The sequence below is a fragment of the Megachile rotundata genome, chromosome 2 (assembly GCF_050947335.1).
Source record: "Megachile rotundata isolate GNS110a chromosome 2, iyMegRotu1, whole genome shotgun sequence".
Lineage (NCBI taxonomy): Eukaryota > Metazoa > Arthropoda > Insecta > Hymenoptera > Megachilidae > Megachile > Megachile rotundata.
This window is the reverse complement of record NC_134984.1, coordinates 17,113,004-17,132,703: the sequence shown is the minus strand read 5'-3', so window position 1 is coordinate 17,132,703 and position 19,700 is coordinate 17,113,004. Positions and strand designations below refer to the sequence as shown.

Genomic DNA, 19,700 nt, shown 5'->3' with positions numbered 1-19,700 from the left:
CATTGGTAGCTTTATTTGTATTGGAACCTTGCTTTATTTGTCTTAAATTAATTAAAGAAATTGCAATATCTTTTATACAAAATAATTTTTGTTTTTGGGAGTCCTCTTTACCTGTAGTGTTCTGTCCTTTTAGTTCTTTATTTTAAATTAATATTATCAGGAGACTTTGAGGAGTAGTGACATATTTATTGACTCTTCTTTGTTAATATTAAATACTAAATTTTATTTTTGTATTTTAATCAATGTCAACGTTAATATAATTTTATTTTAAAGAGTACAGGTTTATTTCATGTTTAATGCAACTTTGGTTATTTCAGTGTTTGAAATATCACAGTCTGTTCACATGTTTGAAGGTAGTTAACTTGTACTCAATGATTAATATTGAAGTAAAGAATTATACAAGAGAAGTAGATTTTATTTTGATTAAAATGCAATCTAAACGGATTAACAAGTAAACTTAAACAAGAGTATTTTTCTACTAATTCATCAGGTTCTTTTAGATTTCCGTTGTCGATGAGGAGAAGAAATTTCTCCATCGTCTCCAGAAATCGGGCTCACCGACGACTAACACCATCTTCGCGTCAGCAACGTCGAGTGAAGCCCGATAAAAGGACTTGACGACGATATAAGAGGAATAAGAAAGAAGCGGCAAAGACCTATTCATAGATCAGTGGCCCTTTGAGAGTTCGACGGGAGAAAGAGGCGCGCTTCCAAGACAATGGTCCTATCTTTAGACATCACTTAAGACGTCGAAAGAGAAACGCGTGTCAGCGACACCTAGCCTGATAAGGATATAGTTGGAGAACCAACACCTTCCAGGACAACTCCTTTCGCTAATTAAATAATTTCGATAAAAACAAATAGTTCACTTTGAAATTGGATGATGAAGATTTGTTCGCTGACGCATGTGGTGCGTCATATGGTGTCTCAATCATAACGTTACATTTATTTCTTCTAATTAAAGTTACCTAAATAACTTTAATGAATAGAATTATTTAATAATAACAAAACAGAGTCATTAAATAATGAAGACAAATCAGTAATAAGTTGAACTTGAAGATTTAAAAAATGATTCAACCTTGACAAGGAATTTTTATTATATCGAAACGCGGAGGTCATCGGAAGTATCTTTTTTACGATAGAGCGTTTCGATGTGGAAACCATAATAAACTCTGTTATTTAATTCCGCTCGACCCTTTCAATTTCACCATAAAAGCATGAAATATATTGAAAATGTTGAGTGGTTCTAATTCGATGACCGGGGGTAGTAGGGCGAGGAAATTTGATCAACCGCACATGTGCGTCGATAATCCACGCTGATGACTCTCGGTAGGACGTACATATTCGTCCGCATCGGCCGAAAGGTCAATTGAAGAGAAAAGGTACCGATAACCGGCGGAGACCCGCATCCTGAAGCCTCGCCGGTGACTACCCGATACATCGTCCCGGCCGATTGTCGAATTTGATTAACTCCCGGTAATAAGCTGTAGCCACGTCTTAATCATTTTCAAGCGTTAACGAACGAGCTTTGATGTATCCATGGTAACAACCGCGATAACAGTTATCGATCCCTGGGGCTCCGGCCGCCTTCCATCACTCTCGTTACGATAAATAAAATAGCAGGAAAATTTCGAGACAGTCGATGCACGACACTTCCGGATGGCAACCGGATCGGGATAATCTTATTCCTAGAAAATCACCGACGAATCGATAGGAACGCGAGCTTTATTCGAATGCGCTTGTTAACGGGAACCGATTTCAATTAATTAGAATTTGATGTTAAGTTAAATAGAATCTAAGAGAAACTTATGTAAGTCAGGAACAACTTGAGGGGATTATGGACAACTTAGGTTTTGATAGTAAGTCTTTTAGTATAGTAAAATAAGAATATAATCTCTAATCTGAACCCAGACTCCAGAAAGTTGTACGAAGTATCGATGTCAGAATAGGTTAATGTTATATGTTTAATGCAACTTATTGGTTTGAACAAAGGCTTATTCAGCAAGTTTTATCGATGAAAATAACGATCGAGTAATAAACGACCGGTTCGTTTTGCGTCGATTGAAAGACCCTCGTTCTGTAAATTTAGTAAGTGTTCACTGGCCGGGGGTTCACGTCGTGAACTGAATTCGAAGGGTGATAGGGAACAAGATCCATTCGGTTCGTTAGCACGATAAAGTTTGTTGACAAGCTCGTTGGAGGTCTCTCTACAAGGTGTTCCACGATAAGTGCGATTTAATCGTTAATTTTTAAAAAAGCGACGAGAAACTATTTCACGACGAAAAACTCCTATTTTAGGATGAAAACTTTCTTCCATTTTGTGATGAAAAATCAACTAAAAGTTTTTAATATTACATAAAAAACGTGATAAAATAAATAGTTTATTAGAACTGCTTTTTGAAATTTTATTGTGTGTCTATTTTTGGTATTTCGTTTGGTACATTCATGAAAAAGAAGTGTACCAAAGTTACATTTATACTGGGGACATTCAAATTCACCCTCGTCTGCCCCGTTTCGTACGCTCTTTCTTTACCTTCCGGCGATATCGTTTTAGGTCTGCGCCTTGTCAAGAAATATAATCTTGAACAGAATTCTGTAGAATCTTGCGACGAACTCGAAGGAACTTTTCGTGCTTTCACGTCAACGTATCAAAAGTAACGGATTTCATCGTTGGAAACCATTTTCATGGAAACTGGATTTTTAAAACGTTTCCAACAAATTGAAGATATCAGCTTTTCAGATTTTTTAACGTAAAGATATAAAGATTTGCAATCGTTTAAATACACATAGAAGTAATGAACATGTATTTAAAAATGAATAATTTGTAATAGTTAATAAAATGAGAGGTTAAAGTTTGTGAAAAGAAAATTAAAATTGAACAATTTGGAAATAGAGTTGATACTTTGTGGTGACGAGGTTCTGAAACGCCTTGTACATCAAGACAGAAGAAAAACAAAGGTTTTAAGTAAAAGGATAGAAAAAGGTTGATCCAGCGATGAGATTGACCCCAAGAATCAAGAAGGATGAGCGGAACGATCGATTGTCGCGCGTACAAAGTGCGAGAAACGTGCTTGGAAGTTGAATAAAATTCCTTGTGGCGAGAGCAACAGCATCACCGGATATTACTTGTTTCTGACCAGGATGTGGCAGAAAGGATCAAACCGTGAAATTAACACGATTATTATCGTTCAGAATTCCCACGTGGTATCAAGTTTAAATCTGCGTTAATTTAGAACAATACTTCTTTAAGTAGAACTTGTTAAACTCTGTGGAACATTGAAGCATCCTACAAATAAAATTTACAAGTTAGAAGTTCATAAACTGATCTTTAAGTAATGGAGAAATTTTATTATATAATGTATGATTAGGTCAACTGTGAACGGTAGACCGATGCACAGTGATGCACTAACTAAAATTAGACACTCAAGTTCGCAGATCAAGGACTTTTATATGATGCATAAATAATGTACTGTCAAACAGTATTTATAACATGAAAGAAACTAGTGTGACGTGAATGTGAATTTTAAATCATACAAGAATTAAATATAGTTGAACCTAAATACTTTTATATAACAATGTAACAACCGAGTCGATTTATGTCTACATAAGTGCGTGTGCCAGTACACAATCCAGAATACATATAAGAAGATAAATAAAATTCTTGTTTGACCAAGGGAAAACATTAAACTCAACATAGTTTGCTGTAACCATCGTTTCAAGGATGTTTGTCTAGCAAACACTCAAATCATTAGCCATTCTTGTTTCTCTACTGCTCGTTCTAAACATAACATCAATATCGTATAAATTACACATTTTTAATATTTACCTTGATAGATACTGATAGATTTTGGGTTAAACAGAATACGTATGTATAATGCAAGACATTGCGATAATTGTCAGTACACAATGTGTGACAAGGTAAAATAGAACATAGTGACATAATGCGTGATGGTACAATATGTGAGAATATAACACGTAGTAGTAATAATAATGCGTAGGTACATAGTTCGTGGCTATACAAATCGTTACAATGCCACATAGGATGATACACGTATGAGGGTATAACGTGTGGTTAGAGTATAACGTATTTGTGCAAATACGGGACATAGAAATGCAACATGTGGTACAACGCGTGGAAATAGAAAATGTGGGAATACTACGCGGATAAATGCAGTGCGTGATAGTATTATGCGTGGAAATACTATGTGTAGAAATACAACGCGTGGAAAAATGACGCGTAGAAATATAAAATGTGGGGGTACTACGCATAAGAGTACCATACGTGGGATTGCCACGCGTGGAATTACAACGCCTGGTACAACGACACGTGGAATTACATCGCGTGGAATTACAATGAGTGGAATTACGACGCGTGGTATTACAATGAGTGGAATTATGACGCGTGGAATTACTACACGTGGAATTACTACGCGTGGAATTATAACGCGTGGAATTATAACGCGTGGAATTACGACGCGTGGAATTATAACGCGTGGAATTACGACGTGTGGAATTATAACGCGTGGAATTACAATGAGTGGAATTGCGACGCGTGGAATTATAACGCGTGGAATTTCAACGCATGGAATAACGACGTGTGGAATTACGATGCATGGAATTACGACGCATGGAATTACGACGCGTGGAATTACGATGCGTCAAATATCCACACGTGGAAATACGACGCTTGGAAATGAAATGCGTAAAAATACAAAACGCGGAAACACAACAAGCGACGATAAAACTCGACAATCGAACACATGACAGCACCATCTCCAAATTAAAATGTCACGAATGTTTCTTCGTAATATTTTCATGTCACAAAATTGTGTCAGGTTTTCCACGTTTAACAACCAGTGTGTGCTGTCTTCGCATTACATAAAAGAAACGCAAATGAAAACTGCGCCACAGATTTATTTTCAGTGCCGCTTTCTCAAACCTGACACGTCCACTTTCTTTCTACATAACATGCGTTTTCCTTGACCGCTGGGACTCTTGTTAGTCATCCAAATTTTTCGTACTTTTCAAAGGTGAATGAAATTTATGACACTTTATTAATATCTGAGACGAAAATAAAACGTCTTCGATTTTTTTTATTTTTAGAGTTTGTTAATAAACAAATTTTGTATCGATTTTCATTTTCGTTTTTAGGATACTTAATTTTGGAATTTTGTTTTGAATTTGTGGCTGAGTTTAAGAATGATCAAGTTCGCGTCGCAATTTCGTGCATCGTAATTCTACGCATTGTAATTCCACACGTCATAATTCCACTCATCGTAATTCCACGCTTCGTAATTTCACGCGTCGTAATTCCACGCATTGTAATTCCACACGTCAAAATTCCACTCACCGAAATTCCATGCATTGTAATTCCACACGTCATAATTCCACTTATCGTAATTCCATGCGTTGGAATTCCACTCATCATAATTCCATGCGTTGGAATTCCACGCATCGCAATCACACGTGTTGTAATTCCACGCGTCATAATTCTACGCATTGTAATTCCACGCGTCATAATTCCACGCATCATAATTCCACGTATCGTAATTCCACGGGTTGTAATTCCACGTGTAGTACTCTTACGCATTACATTTCTACGCGTAGTACTACAATTTTTTATATTGATGGATTTTGGATTGATTCTCCTACAAGTAAATTTGGTGTTGATTAATCCTCAAGCAAAAGTACTTATTTTAGGAACACTGTTGACCTTCGTACGTGTTTTTCTGCTAACAAGGGTTAGGTATTCGATCGTAAAGAGCGATGCTTAAGGCCTTTCAGATAGTTTCATTTTCTTCGGTAACGAACCGGCTCCCTTTTAACTCGCCCCCACAAAAACTATGACTTTTCGACGGCTCAGATTCTCCCCTAACGATCTTCTCGTCGTATTAACAACTACAAAAAAAAAGTACAACCTTACTAAACAATTACAAATTAATTGTTCATCACCTCTTAAAAATTTTCTCATTTCCAAAAGTTTCTGCGACAAAAAAACTACCCTCAAAAGACCCGACCAATCCGGACCGAATGAATTCTGTCCTCAAAGCGAAGAAAGAGAAAAAGTGTCCTAGATTTCCCTTTATTGAAACGGGAATTATTCAATCCCAATGCTCGTTTGCATCATTTTCTGTTAATCCTTGAAGAAGACCGCGTATAAGGAACATCTTCAACGCCTATTCTTCTTCGTGTTTACAAAACGAACTGTAGCATGTTTGTCAAGAAGCAAATCGACAAGAATGAAATACTGACGTTATGTGGACGAGCTTTCAAGTTTTCATATAAACATATGACGAATTAGCGAAACTGCAAACTGGGAATTTATTTATATTAATGACTAAGTTTCGAGTGCATAATACATCACGTAAGATATGTGCTTTCATATATGTTTAAAAATTACCAGTGAATTATATTGATAATTTTCGAATTTATTATTTGAGCATATATTCTTTCATATGTTACTTTTAACTAGTCATGTAAATAATTTAAAAATTATTTACCAGGTGACTAATTTTCAAATGTGTAATTTGACCACATATGCTCTCACATATCATTATTTTCAATAGTAATAATTTTTGTATTTATACTTTGACCATATATGCGTTCACATATCATTACTTCTAACTAGTAGATAAAATTTTAAAATTATTTACTACGTCAATAATTTTCAAATGTGTAATGTGGATCACATATGCTTTCACATGTCATTACTTCTAACAGTAGTAATTTTTTAATTTATACTTTAACCACATATGCTCTCACATATCATTACTTCTAACAGAAATATTTAAAAAATAATTTACCACATAAATTATATTAATAATTTTCGAATTTATGATTTCACATATGCTTCCACATATGTTTCAACTAGTAATAATTTAAAAATTTCACCATGCGATAATATATTTCTAAAACTGTATTACGCAGCAAACCCGCATGTATCAAGTCTTGATCCCCATTCAAAAGCATCCCTCAAAACGCGCAGTCCGAAAGTGAACAACGCGTTTCTGCTTAAATATCCCGTGAGTTTTTACGAGGATAGCAAAGGGTTGCTTTCTCTGCAAGCACGTGACCAGGGGTGGAAATAGAAGGATAAAATGAAAAGAAATGGTCACTTTCACCAGGTTGTCGCGTATATTGTTCGTATCGGGGGGACCTCGGGGGTGAGTTGGCACGCTTGCGCAAGCCAAGCACACTTGAAGCTAGAACGACGTGCAACAACCATGCGAGCTTCAGTTTTCATCAAGGTCTTGTCGAGACAGAACCGTACGACGTTCCGACAATCTCTCGAAACAGTTTTCCTTTATTTCCTCCGCGAGATAACGCGCGGAATTTCTTCCCACGCGAGCCGCAGGAAACCATGCCGGAAATCTTCCGAATTATTTTGCCGTCCACGTGAAACGTGCTACTCAGTGTTTTATAAACAAACTCCGTTGTGAAATTTATATACATTTAGACGTTGAATTTTTCGTTCGGGCCATTTCTTTTTGTTGTTGCTTTTAGAAACCTTGCGGATGAAGGAAAACGGATGTCCGGTAAAGCATGATTAACCCTCGAACGACGAGTCACTTTCGGTGATAAATTGACCCTTGATCGAACATTTGTTCTCTTTTCAATTTTATGAATGATTTTTGAATGATTTAAAAATTAGGGTGATTCGAGCATAAATAAAATTGAAAATTATTAATAATTAGAGTACTAATATTAATGAGTTAAAACTCTAGCGAATATTACATCCGTAATTACTAATCGGTATTAATTATCGATACATACCGCTCAAATTAATAATGCTCGCAATATTAATAAATTTCAAATCCGATTTCCACCTCTGTTAGAATATTCGAATTTTCCACGCCTACGGATATTAGTAATTAACGTAATAATATTATTACTAATTGAAACGCAATAATGTCAGTAGTAATCAATAATTCTGTGTAATGAAATATTTCCGTTTCTGTAACGCAACCATAAGGGTTAATTTTCCGAATGTCTATTCTACTCGCGTAGATAAAATTTCCTCGTTGAAATTTCGAAAAAATCTGAGAAGATAATTCTAGAAGCGTTATACATATTTTATAGGTTCGGGTCATGATTGACCCAGCTCCGTCGTTCGAGGGTTAAAGTAATCGCCTTCGAGTCTCGGGGTTTATATGTACTATATGGAAACGTCAATCGTGTCAGGGCATCATGAAGCCATCGAGAAAAATTCCAGCGAGCTTCTTGATCGGGTTTCCATGAACAGCTGTCCGCCTAGCAGCTTTCCCGATAACTTTCAAGAATTTTTCGCCGCACTCAACGAAGATTCGAACGATCTGCCCAGCATGCTTGAGGATAAACTGATACCTAGGTAAATATACCTACTTGTTACGGATTTAACTTGTCTTTAAATTATCGTTTAAAATAACATCTTATTTATACGTCGCCTGTTTGCAGTTGCCTGCATGATGCATATTTTCATACAAAATGAATTATTTATTTGGAGATGTAGCGATGATGCAGCCATTATTTTACATAATATACAAAACATTATGAAAATTAATTTATAAAATAATTTATAAAAAATGATGTGAAATTATACATTATACATAACAACATATGTACACGAAGGGAAAATACGTGTATTGATGTAAATATAAATAATTTTATTTAGTATCACTATTGCGAAATAATTTTGTAAAGATTTATGGTAAAATTCATGACATAAAACTGTTGCAAAGTAGTACTTGCGATACACCAACGTAAAGCTCGAAGTTTAACGAAAATAGCTACATAAACTGTTGGCCAATATTTTGAATGCATAATGGGTAATTTTCAATTATAGCGAGTTATGAACTAGTATGAAATTCATGTTAAGCTCTTCAGAATCTGTACAAGCTTAACACAGTTTCATGACATAAAAGTATTAGGAAATAACGCTTGCGGGACATCGATTTAAAGTTTGAAGCTTGACAAACACGACTGTATAATCGTCTCATTATTATTCGTACAAAGCAAGCAAATATTAATTATAGCAGGTAATGCGATAGAAATGCATGTCTTGATAAGTCTCATACTTTTTCATGACATAAAAGTACTGCAAAAGAATACTTGTAATATGTCAATTTAAGGGTTGAACTTCAACAAAAATTACTGTGTAAACACTTTGTATTCTTCATGTAAAATAATTGGAATTATAGCAACTATTGACTTGGAACTCATGTTTTTTTGTTTGTGAGTTTCATGACATAAAAGTGTAACAAAATGGTGCTTGTAATGCACCAACTCAGGTTTTAACGTTTGACGAAAAAGACTGCATAATCTCTTTATTAATTTTTTCAACAAAAAATAAATTAAACTAGTTCATAAAATATTTGCATCGTCACTAATTCTTCATTAAATATCCAAGCTCTTTATATTTCTAAAAAATTAATTTTGAAGTTACATATTGAATTTTGAGGTTATGTAACCTCTTTCATGGACTGTGGACATAATCATCCCCTAATTTACTGCAAAAAAACTAAGGAGACTGATTTTATTCTCGATTAAATTTCCAAAGTGAATTTTCTTTGATTTTAATAAATTAAAGTTGTGGAATGTGTGGGAGGTGTATTAATAAAGCAAGTAATTGGACGTTTTAATTAGGACATTTTGCCTAACTAAGGAGGGTAATATACAATAAATCGCGAATAACGTTGAGAACGTTCCACGTAACGTGCCATCGGTTGATGAGGTTTCATGGGACACGGTGTACCAGACAGATATAACGCAAATAGACCACGAACAGAGAAGTTGCACACAGTGCGGTAAGATATATTGCTTAGACTCGAACTAAAGAGATGTTAAACAGAGCTCTAAATTACTGAAGCGTCTTTGAGGAACATCGAGTGAAACGAGGTAAAACGTCATCCGCGCAATAATTTCTGCCCTCCATTCAATTATTCGCCTTCTCTTCGTCATTAAATGCTAATGAGGAACAATAATGATGCACAGGCGTACAATGTATGAATCGAACGTTGCTACAAATCGTGTTTCATGTGAGCCATTTTTTTCATAGGACATTTTTAATACGTGCAATTATCGTCCGCAATATTTATCGTATAAATTTAACCGAGTTATCGCGATCTAGTTCGCGTAATGGGTCAACGGTTTAAGTCTGTAAACTTGCAATAATCCAGAACCTATAGATACAGAAATAATCGATATTTCGCTTTTGGTGAATGTAAGCATGTTAACAATTCATAAAAGCTTATCTGGTAAATATTTCCAGATGCAGTATGCAACAAAAAAGGTATGATATTTTAAAAAAAAAAATGCGTAAAGATAAAACAGTAGAAGCTTGCACATAAATCACGTGCTTTGCAGAGGATAATAAAACTTGCATTATTTATCACAACAATTTTCATTTATTAAAATTTGTTAGTTGCATCTAACGTTCGCAAATATTTGAAACGAAATTAATTTAAAGGAAATATATTTTAAAATCGGTAAACGTCATAGATATCATGCGAGACTAATAACAGAGAAATATTGAATCTATGAATTGTACAACGACGGGAAAATCAATATTTAATGAACTAGATAGAAGGAAAGAAAATGCTTTTAAGCTCCGAGATTCAACTGTTATAATTATACCTTTTACTTCTATTATTGGAGAACGCTGTTCAAAGTTCACCGATTTGTAACCTCCGTTGAGAGCTCAACATTTTTGTCCTAATTAAATCCTTGGCAATTACGTAACTATTTGAAGGCAATGAAAATTTTGCTTATTTTAGAATCAGGCACATTCACACTCCGCTTATAGGCAGGCTCTATTCTGGCAGAAAAGTGACGACATCTTTATTATTACTGTACTGCACTGCTTACTTCGATCGGACTTTCGGGAATTTGGGGAAAATTTAGAAATTGGGGTGATTTGGGATTTTAGGGAGAATTTGCAAATTTTTGCGTTTAGGGAATTTAGGGAATTCGGGGCAGAGGCATGGGAATTAGGGAATTTTGGGAAGTTAGGGATTTTGGGGAATTTAGGGATTTGGAAATTCAGGGAGATGGAAATTTAGGGGGTTGGGAATTTAGGGATTTGAGATTTAAGGCGATGGGAATTTAGGGATGTGGGAATTTTGAGAGATGGGAATTTAGGGATGTGGGAATTTAGAGAGATGGGAATTTTGGAAGATGGGAATTTAGGGAGATGGGAATTTAGAGAGATGGGAATTTAGAGAGATGGGAATTTAGAGAGATGGGAATTTAGAGAGATGGGAATTTAGAGAGATGGGAATTTAGAGAGATGGGAATTTAGGGAGATGGGAATTTAGAGAGATGGGAATTTAGAGAGATGGGAATTTTGGGAGATGGGAATTTTGGGAGATGGGAATTTTGGAAGATGGGAATTCAGAGAGATGGGAATTTAGAGAGATGAGAATTTAGAGAGATGAGAATTTAGAGAGATGGGAATTTAGAGAGATGGGAATTTAGAGAGATGAGAATTTAGAGAGATGGGAATTTAAAGAGATGAGAATTTAGCGAGATGGGAATTGAGGGACTTGGAAATATAGGGATTAAAAGATATAGAATATAAGAATCTAGAAACTTGAGAACTGAAGTACACAAATAATACCGTTAAAAAATCTTGTAAATAGTTCCCCTATTTATTTCCCCATCCACAAAGTCCATCATTCACCAAAATACAAAACGTTCCTCCAAAGAGCACATATATGTATGTACACATAAACCAGAATACATTGGCTGTAAAATATGAACCGTTTCGTAATTTTATTAAGCGAAATGTATTCGCGAACAGTGTATGTTATCGCAGGTGAACGATGAAGACTACATATTATATGTATAAATGGCGGAGCGCAAATGTGAAGATATAATATGTAATTTCTGTTCGGATGGAACTTGTGAATAATTTCATGCTTTCGTGCTGATACCCGATTTAATTCCCACGGTGAATAATTACAAATCCTCGGCATATAAGCATGTCCGTATGAACATTTCATTTACAGAATGTATATATTGAATTATGTAAATAAAAATGGGATAAAGTAATGTCAAGTGCAATTATGATTTATATGTTTATCGAATTTATTCGGTGCAGTTAAATTGACATATGTGAAAGTAAAGAGAATGCAGGAGATTCAATAAAGTTAAGTCATAAAAACGGATTTGCATACGTGATATTGTAATATTGTTTAACGTTGCTTTATTTTATTGGGCTGTTGCGTATAAAATTAACGGGTTTGAAATGCATCTTTGTTCTTTTATCGAGGTTTTTTATTTTCATATGTAAAATTAGTTAGTATACTTTTTGGGGATATTTTTGGAAGGACTGAATTAATGCAGTAGTTCATATTTTATTTTTTGTTAGTATTTTTTGTTAATATTCTATTATTTGTTAATATATTTTTTTTGAGATGTTCATACTTTTGGAAATAATGAATTAAGATGCATTAGTTCATATTTTATTTTTCATTAATATTTTTTATTAATATATTTTGTTAATATACTAGTATTTGTTAGTGTACTTTTTTGGGATAATATTTTTGGTAATAATGAATTAATACCAAAAGTTATACTAGTTCATGTTTTATTCTTTATTTATTTATTTTTGTACATCACTTCAAAGTGTACATATGTCTATTTTTTAATACACCCTGTATTTCATAATCGACTTTTCACAGACTTAACAAAATAAAAACAATTTGTAACAACAAATTCCTATAACAAAACACTATTTACTATGTTTATCTGAAGTACTGCAACTTTATTTCTTTCCTCTTTCATGCTCACTGTCCCGTATAAACAACATGACGCATGCTTCGCCTCCGATGTATCCTTCGAAAATGAATTTCGATAAAATTTAATATTCAACGTTCAATTCTTACAACCGATAAAAAGAAACTGTTCCAAGAAAGTTCGATCCTGAAACCTAACCTACAAAATCGGTCACACATGTGACGTAACCTCACCACAAAATTCGTATTTTAAGAACAGTCGTTTACAATTTAATTCGTACAATAATTAAAATAATCAATACTCGTTGAACTCCAATTAATCGTAACAATCTCGACCTTGCACTATTTCGACGAGTTTGACGCACTTGTTCTGCTGTGATCAATTTTACTCGAATTTTGGAGTCCAATAATTTAAAGACAGTTGTATAATATAAAATTGATATAAAATTTCAGCTTTCTTTGTCTGTTTTAATATTGTAAGTTATGTTTAATATTGTAAATAATTAATATTGTATTTAGGAAGATGGGAATTTAGGGAGCTGGGAATTTAGGGATGTGGGCATTTAGAGAGATGGGAATTTAGGGATGTGGGAATTTTGGGAGATGGGAATTTTGGGAGATGGGAATTTTGGGAGATGGGAATTTAGGGAGATGGGAATTTAGGGAGATGGGAATTTTGGGAGATGGGAATTTAGAGAGATGGGAATTTAGGGAGATGGGAATTTAGAGAGATGGGAATTTTGGGAGATGAGAATTTAGGAATGTGGGAATTTAGGGATGTGGGAATTTAGAGAGATGGGAATTTAGAGAGATGGGAATTTAGCGAGATGGGAATTTAGGGCGATGAGAATTTAGAGAGATGGGAATTTTGGGAGATGGGAATTTTGGGAGATGGGAATTTAGAGAGATGGGAATTTTGGGAGATGGGAATTTTGGAAGATGGGAATTTTGGGAGATGGGAATTTTGGAAGATGGGAATTTAGGGAGACGGGAATTTTGGAAGATGGGAATTTAGGGAGACGGGAATTTAGAGAGATGGGAATTTAGCGAGATGGGAATTTAGCGAGATGGGAATTTAGCGTTTAATATTGTAAGTAATTAATATTGTAACTACGATTTGTTAATTCTGACCAATAAATCAAGGGTTAACCCCTTAATTTATTACCCCTTAACCACCGAAAAGCGACAGTGAAAAAAATTAAAAAATAAATAATCGTGGCAAGTTTCTCAGTATAATTTGAAGGGTCTCACGTAGCGAAAGTCATTGAATAAAGAAAGAATAACAGGCGTTAATTAACAGAGAATTGAAGTATCAATCGGGATCCTTGGCCGAGTTACTCAATTAAATTAGGGGTTGGTCGATAACTCCATTCTATTCCGGCTGGTATCTTAAAGATTTATCTGTCGCGCATTCAGCTACCATGAAATCGCTTTACACTGTAAACCCGAATCTGAGAGTCTTCCACTCGAGGTGGCTTCGTTCCGCATGAAAGGTCGTCCGAAGAGTATTGCACGTGTCCCACACTTGTACGAATTCGGATACCGGCGAAATGTGATTTCGCGATAAAATTCTAATGTTCTTTGTCCACTCCATTTATCGCTACCCGTTTCGCGCCCTCGTTTCATTCATACCAAACGTTGCCGATAATGTGGCGACCGTGATACGTTTTAGTCGTTTGGATCAACTGATGTGTGGATCATAACTTATTGCAGATATTTCGATATTTAATATTTTTGTCATTTTTTAATATTTTAGGATATAGATTTTGCTGTGTAGTAAGTCTGGATGATAGTTGAAAGTGTCGATGCTAGTTTTCTAAGTTAACCCCTTGCAATATCGTGTCACTCGTGACGCACCTTACAGTTCATATGTGACACACCAGACTCATATTTTTATTGCAAATATATTTTGGATTCAATTCTAATTACAGTCTACAAAATCAAGAATCGTCAAATATAAAATGTGCTGAACTTTTCAATTTTCTTTATTTGTCTTCACGTTGTAGCAAGAATTAGTGAGCTGTGATGACGCAGCTGCCTAGAAAATTGTAGGTTAAGGGGTTAAGCGTTAATATATGGGACGTTTAAATATGGAGATGTTTCTTGTTCGAATCTTCTTTATTCGTGACAAAATATTGTATAAAAATGTACTTTAAGTATAAAGTCTTGTATAAAGTGTTCAAGTATTTCAAAGTACTTGGTCATTAAAATTTTTGAGACTTTGGAACTTCATAATTTTGTAACATTAAAAGTGTACAACTTTTTTGCAAATTAAAAATTGTACAATTTTAGATTTTTATTATTATAGAATTTTTTTAAATATTTGAACCATGTAAATTATTTAAGTATTTCAAAGTACATGGTTATTTAAATTTTTGTAACTTTTGAATTTCACAATTTTGTAACATTGAAACTGTACAATTTTTTTGCAAGTTAAAAATTGTACAATTTTAGACTTTTATTATTATAGAATTTTTTTAAATATTTAAAATATGTAAAGTATTTAAGTATTTTAAAGTGCATGATTGTTTAAAAATATTTAAAGTTTGTTTTTCATATTAACAAAAACAATTTAAAGGTCCAACTTTAGAACATCTTATACAGAACTATGTCCTATATAACAATCGTAAAAGTAGAAGCAATAAATAAAATTAGTTGACGACAAGATTCAATAAAGGAAACTGCCTGTAAATTCTACGTCTTTAATTGTACATAATTGTCTACGCGCGTCCGATAGAACAAGCGATTTACAACCATGGATTAAGAGATGGCAAGAGCAGTCGTGAAACGATTAAAAGGATTCCATTTTCTCTCTGGATTCTAGACGGTATCGACTTCCTATCGGGATCTTGCAGAATTATAATTATGGCTCTGCCAGAAATAATTGCACCGTAATTGCTAACGGAAATGGCCGCTTCTGTCGTTTGATTTGTTCCAATAAATTGACTAGAATTTATGTAATTGGTCAGCGCTGTTCAATTTATTGTTACAGAATATTTATGAACCTGTCCTTGCGCTGACATTTTCTTTCACGATAAAATCGTCGGTTTAATTTATTACTTTTCTATCTGAGTTTAATTTTATGGGTACAGTGGACTCTCGATATATTGCCACTGGGGTACAGTGGTAGGTAATTTAGAAATTTTTAATTTTTAGGAAATTTAGGAACTTCATGATTTTAGATTATTGGGAGTAGGAATCAAAGAGAAATTCAAGAAATTTAGAATGTCGTTCTTTAGAAATTTACGGATTTCAAGTTTGGAAATTTGAGAATATCAAATTTAAAAATTACAAAATTTCAAATTTGGAAATTTAGGGGTTTGGAATTATACAAATTTAAAATTTTGCAAATTCGGAAATTTACTAATTCCCAAATTTACAAATCTCCCATTTCTAAATATTCGAACTCCCAAATTTAAATCTAGAAATTTCAAATTTCTAAGTCCCCCATTTCCAAATACCCGAACTTCCAAATTCCTTAATTCCATCGAATTTGCCCACCCCGCAAAATTTCCCGTGTAATTTCGCGATTAATTACTGTAATATACCAATAACCTCGAGCCCCGGAAATATCAACAGAAGAAGTAACACAAACTAGAGCACATAACGAGCGAAGTTCTCTTCTCCGAGTCCGACTAATATCACCAAAACCAACATTCCCATCCAATCTCTTACGAACAATGTCGTTTCTTGATTTTATCTCTCGGAGTATCTGACTCGCGAAACGTGCTGTCTCGACGATAAATTTTAACAACTAAGCTTTCTCTTTTGATCAAATAATAAATAGATACTTGTATTCTCGAGAGAGAGCCTGTTCAAAATTTCCGGTTACCGAAGAAAATAAAGAACCAATACGTTTCGTGCTAACTCATCGTTGTCCATTTTAGGCAACAACAGGAGGGCTCGAACTCCGATTCGAAGAGCAGACGATGGAGCAAGAGGGCTTTTCAGAGAAGAAGCAGCGAGGTCGAAGTTCGTTTGCATCGCAGCTCATTAACAGGATCGTCACAAGGTCACGCGACTTCTGACGGTCCGAAATCACCGACTCCTTCCAGACGACGCAGTTCTAGTATAGCTGTCGCGAGACCCACTCCAGATCTGCACAGGTAACTTATTTGTTAGATAAATTCGTGATATGGTTCTTATTACTGCTGGGATTGATGCATATTCGAGTTTGGGTAGTTAGATAGGGTATTCAAGATTTGGTTCAAGTATTCAAGTATTCGAGTGTTCAAGTTTTTAAGATTTGATTGGAGGAAGTTCGAAAAAGTGCACCTCCCGCGGTAACTGTTCGGATTGGTCGCGATGACTCCAGATCTGCACAGGTAACTTATTTGTTAGATAAATTCGTGATATGGTTCTTATTACTGCTGGGATTAATGCATATTCGAGTTTGGGTAGTTAGATAGGGTATTCAAGATTTGGTTCAAGTATTCAAGTATTCGAGTGTTCAAGTTTTTAAGATTTGATTGGAGGAAGTTCGAAAAAGTGCACCTCCCGCGGTAACTGTTCGGATTGGTCGCGATGACTGTACTGGTCGCGGTAACTGTGCGGACTGGTCGCAGTAATTCGTGCATTATCTTTATTGATTGATTGATTGATTTTGTCGTTTGGGCCTCGACTGCTGTGGTCATTGGCCCTTATTTTTATTATTCGAGTAAATTTTACCGTTTTAGGACTGCATTTAGTGTTACTTTATTGTTATTCTGAATTTTACTTAAGATTTCACTGCTTTATTTTGTTATCATTTTAGTGTTTTTAAGTTTTTGGTATTTGAGTGATGTACTGTTTCATTGTTTTATTGTTGAACTGGTTTGTTGTTTTACTAATTTATTGTTTTACTGTTTTATTATTCTGTTGTTTTGTTGTTTTACTAATTTATTGTTTTACTGTTTTATTATTCTGCTGCTTTGTTGTTTTACTAATTTATTGTTTTACTGTTTTATTATTTTAATGTTTTTCTATTTTACTATTTTATTATTCTACTATTTTAATATTTTATTATTTAACTAACCTACTGTTCTACTCTTGTATTATTCCATTTAATATGAATGTAAATAATTCATCCTAACTTTTCATTTTCACATCACGATTTTATCTCTTCCCTTCACCCTTTCAATTTTCATATAATCACTTTATTATTTAATATTCTAAATCCAATTTCTGAGAAACACAACTAATGTTGGTTCAACTAATTTTTAAATAGTTTATCAGTTTTAAAACGCCATACTTTATTATTGTTTATTTCATGTTCATTGTTTATTGTGAATATATTATAATGTTCATTTATTATAATATTTATTGTCTATTTAAGTAGTTGTTCTTTTTTAAAAGAATATTAATCTTAATCAATGTGTAAATTCGTTTAAAAAAAACATATTTATTGTTTATTTAAATGATTGTTCTTTTAAGAAAATATTAATCTTAATCAATGTTTAAATTCATTTAAAAACAAAATATTTAGTGTTTCTTTAAATGATTGTTCATTTAAGAAAATATTAATCTTAATCAATGTTTAAATTCATTAAAAAACAACATATTTATTGTTTCTTCAAATGATTGTTCTTTTAAAAGAATATTAATGTTAATCAATGTTTAAACTCACTTAAAAACAACATTTTTTATTGTTGCTTCAAATGATTGTTCTTTTAAAAGTACCTTAAAAAAGTACATTAATCTTAATCAAACGAAAAGATATTTCGAATAAATCGTATAATAACACGAACGTGCAAATTAAACTCATTACAAACTGAATTTATTAAAAATATTTTAAATACGGATATAAAAATAACACTCGAATGATTTATAAACCAATGGTTATTTATTTCGGAACAGACAGTTATTTGAACGAAACAACGCTGAAATTGTCGATGAACAAGAGTTTTTAATTAAAGTGCCCCTTTTAAAGGAGTGATTCGAAATTGCGTGGGTATCGAAAGATCAATATTTTATCATTAAATACTGAATTTCAGAAACGAACTTCCGAGAAGAGTCCAACGAGAAAAAAAAGAAAATATTAAAATGATTTACCCTCCCGGGACAAGCTTTGAATACAAAGTCTGTTTTTCTTTTCTTAAGGAAACTAGTGGGACCCTTTTTGCATCACAGTATCGTACAGTTAAGTTCTTGAATCCAATTATTCTCCCACTCGACGCTGTTTTTTAGTTTGAACTTTTTACACGGCAATACTACTGCCATCGTTCGTAATTGCTTTTTTAATTACTTTCCAGTTTGAAAGGGATTTAAATTATCTGGCAACTTTATAAAATATTGACACCATTTATCTTTATCGAGCTAATTTTTATATTCTTCCTTTTTTGGTAAAAAGTTCAACTTTAATATTTATTTCTTTTTACCCCTTTAGTTAATAAACTCTAGTACCCCTATAATTTTATTAAAATACATTGCCAGTTCCTTTCCTATTCTTTTTTTTCGTTCACTCGAATTTATGGTCATCCATTTTAATGTTCGTACTTACTCGAATTAATGAATTCAGATACTGCTTCATTATTAAACTCTGAAATGTAATGTAGCTGCACAGATTTGTAGAGATACGCTTTAGTTTCTTTTACATTATTAATGCAATTGTAAAATGCAGCAGTAATTTTAAATTCTAAAATCTTGCGACACCTTCTAGTTCTAAGATGCTACAGTGTCTTTAAATTTTAAAACGCTACTGAGCTTTCGTTTTGTAAAATGCAACAGTGCTTTCAAATTATAAAATGTTACAGTACTTTCAAATTGTAAGACACGACAGTACATTGAAATTATAAAATACATCAGCACATTGAAATTATAAAATGCAACAGTATATTGAAATTAAAAAACGCAACAGTACATTCAAATTATAAAATACAACAGTACATTGAAATTATAAAATACAGCAGTACATTCAAAGCATAAAATGCAACAGTACATTCAAACTGTAAGACATGACAGTACCTTCAAATTGTAAAACATTACAGTACATTCATATTATAAAATACA

At 33.6% G+C, this 19,700-nt stretch overlaps 1 protein-coding gene across 3 annotated transcripts in view; it reads left to right on the top strand.

Moving 5' to 3' along the window:
• The first annotated feature begins 7,230 nt into the window (after positions 1-7,230).
• Positions 7,231-19,700, top strand: part of LOC100879510 (uncharacterized) — a 42,098-nt gene continuing 29,628 nt past the window's right edge. The window contains exons 1-4 of one of the 3 annotated variants that reach the window (XM_076539002.1): positions 7,231-7,535; positions 8,182-8,347; positions 16,601-16,819; positions 18,792-18,830. In XM_076539002.1, the coding sequence (XP_076395117.1) occupies positions 7,529-7,535; positions 8,182-8,347; positions 16,601-16,819; positions 18,792-18,830 (431 nt within the window). In that variant the 5' untranslated portion in view covers positions 7,231-7,528. Of the gene's footprint in view, positions 7,536-8,079; positions 8,348-16,600; positions 16,820-18,791; positions 18,831-19,700 lie in introns of all 3 variants that reach the window. The other 2 variants (XM_076538998.1, XM_076539008.1) reach the window with 2 other exon arrangements.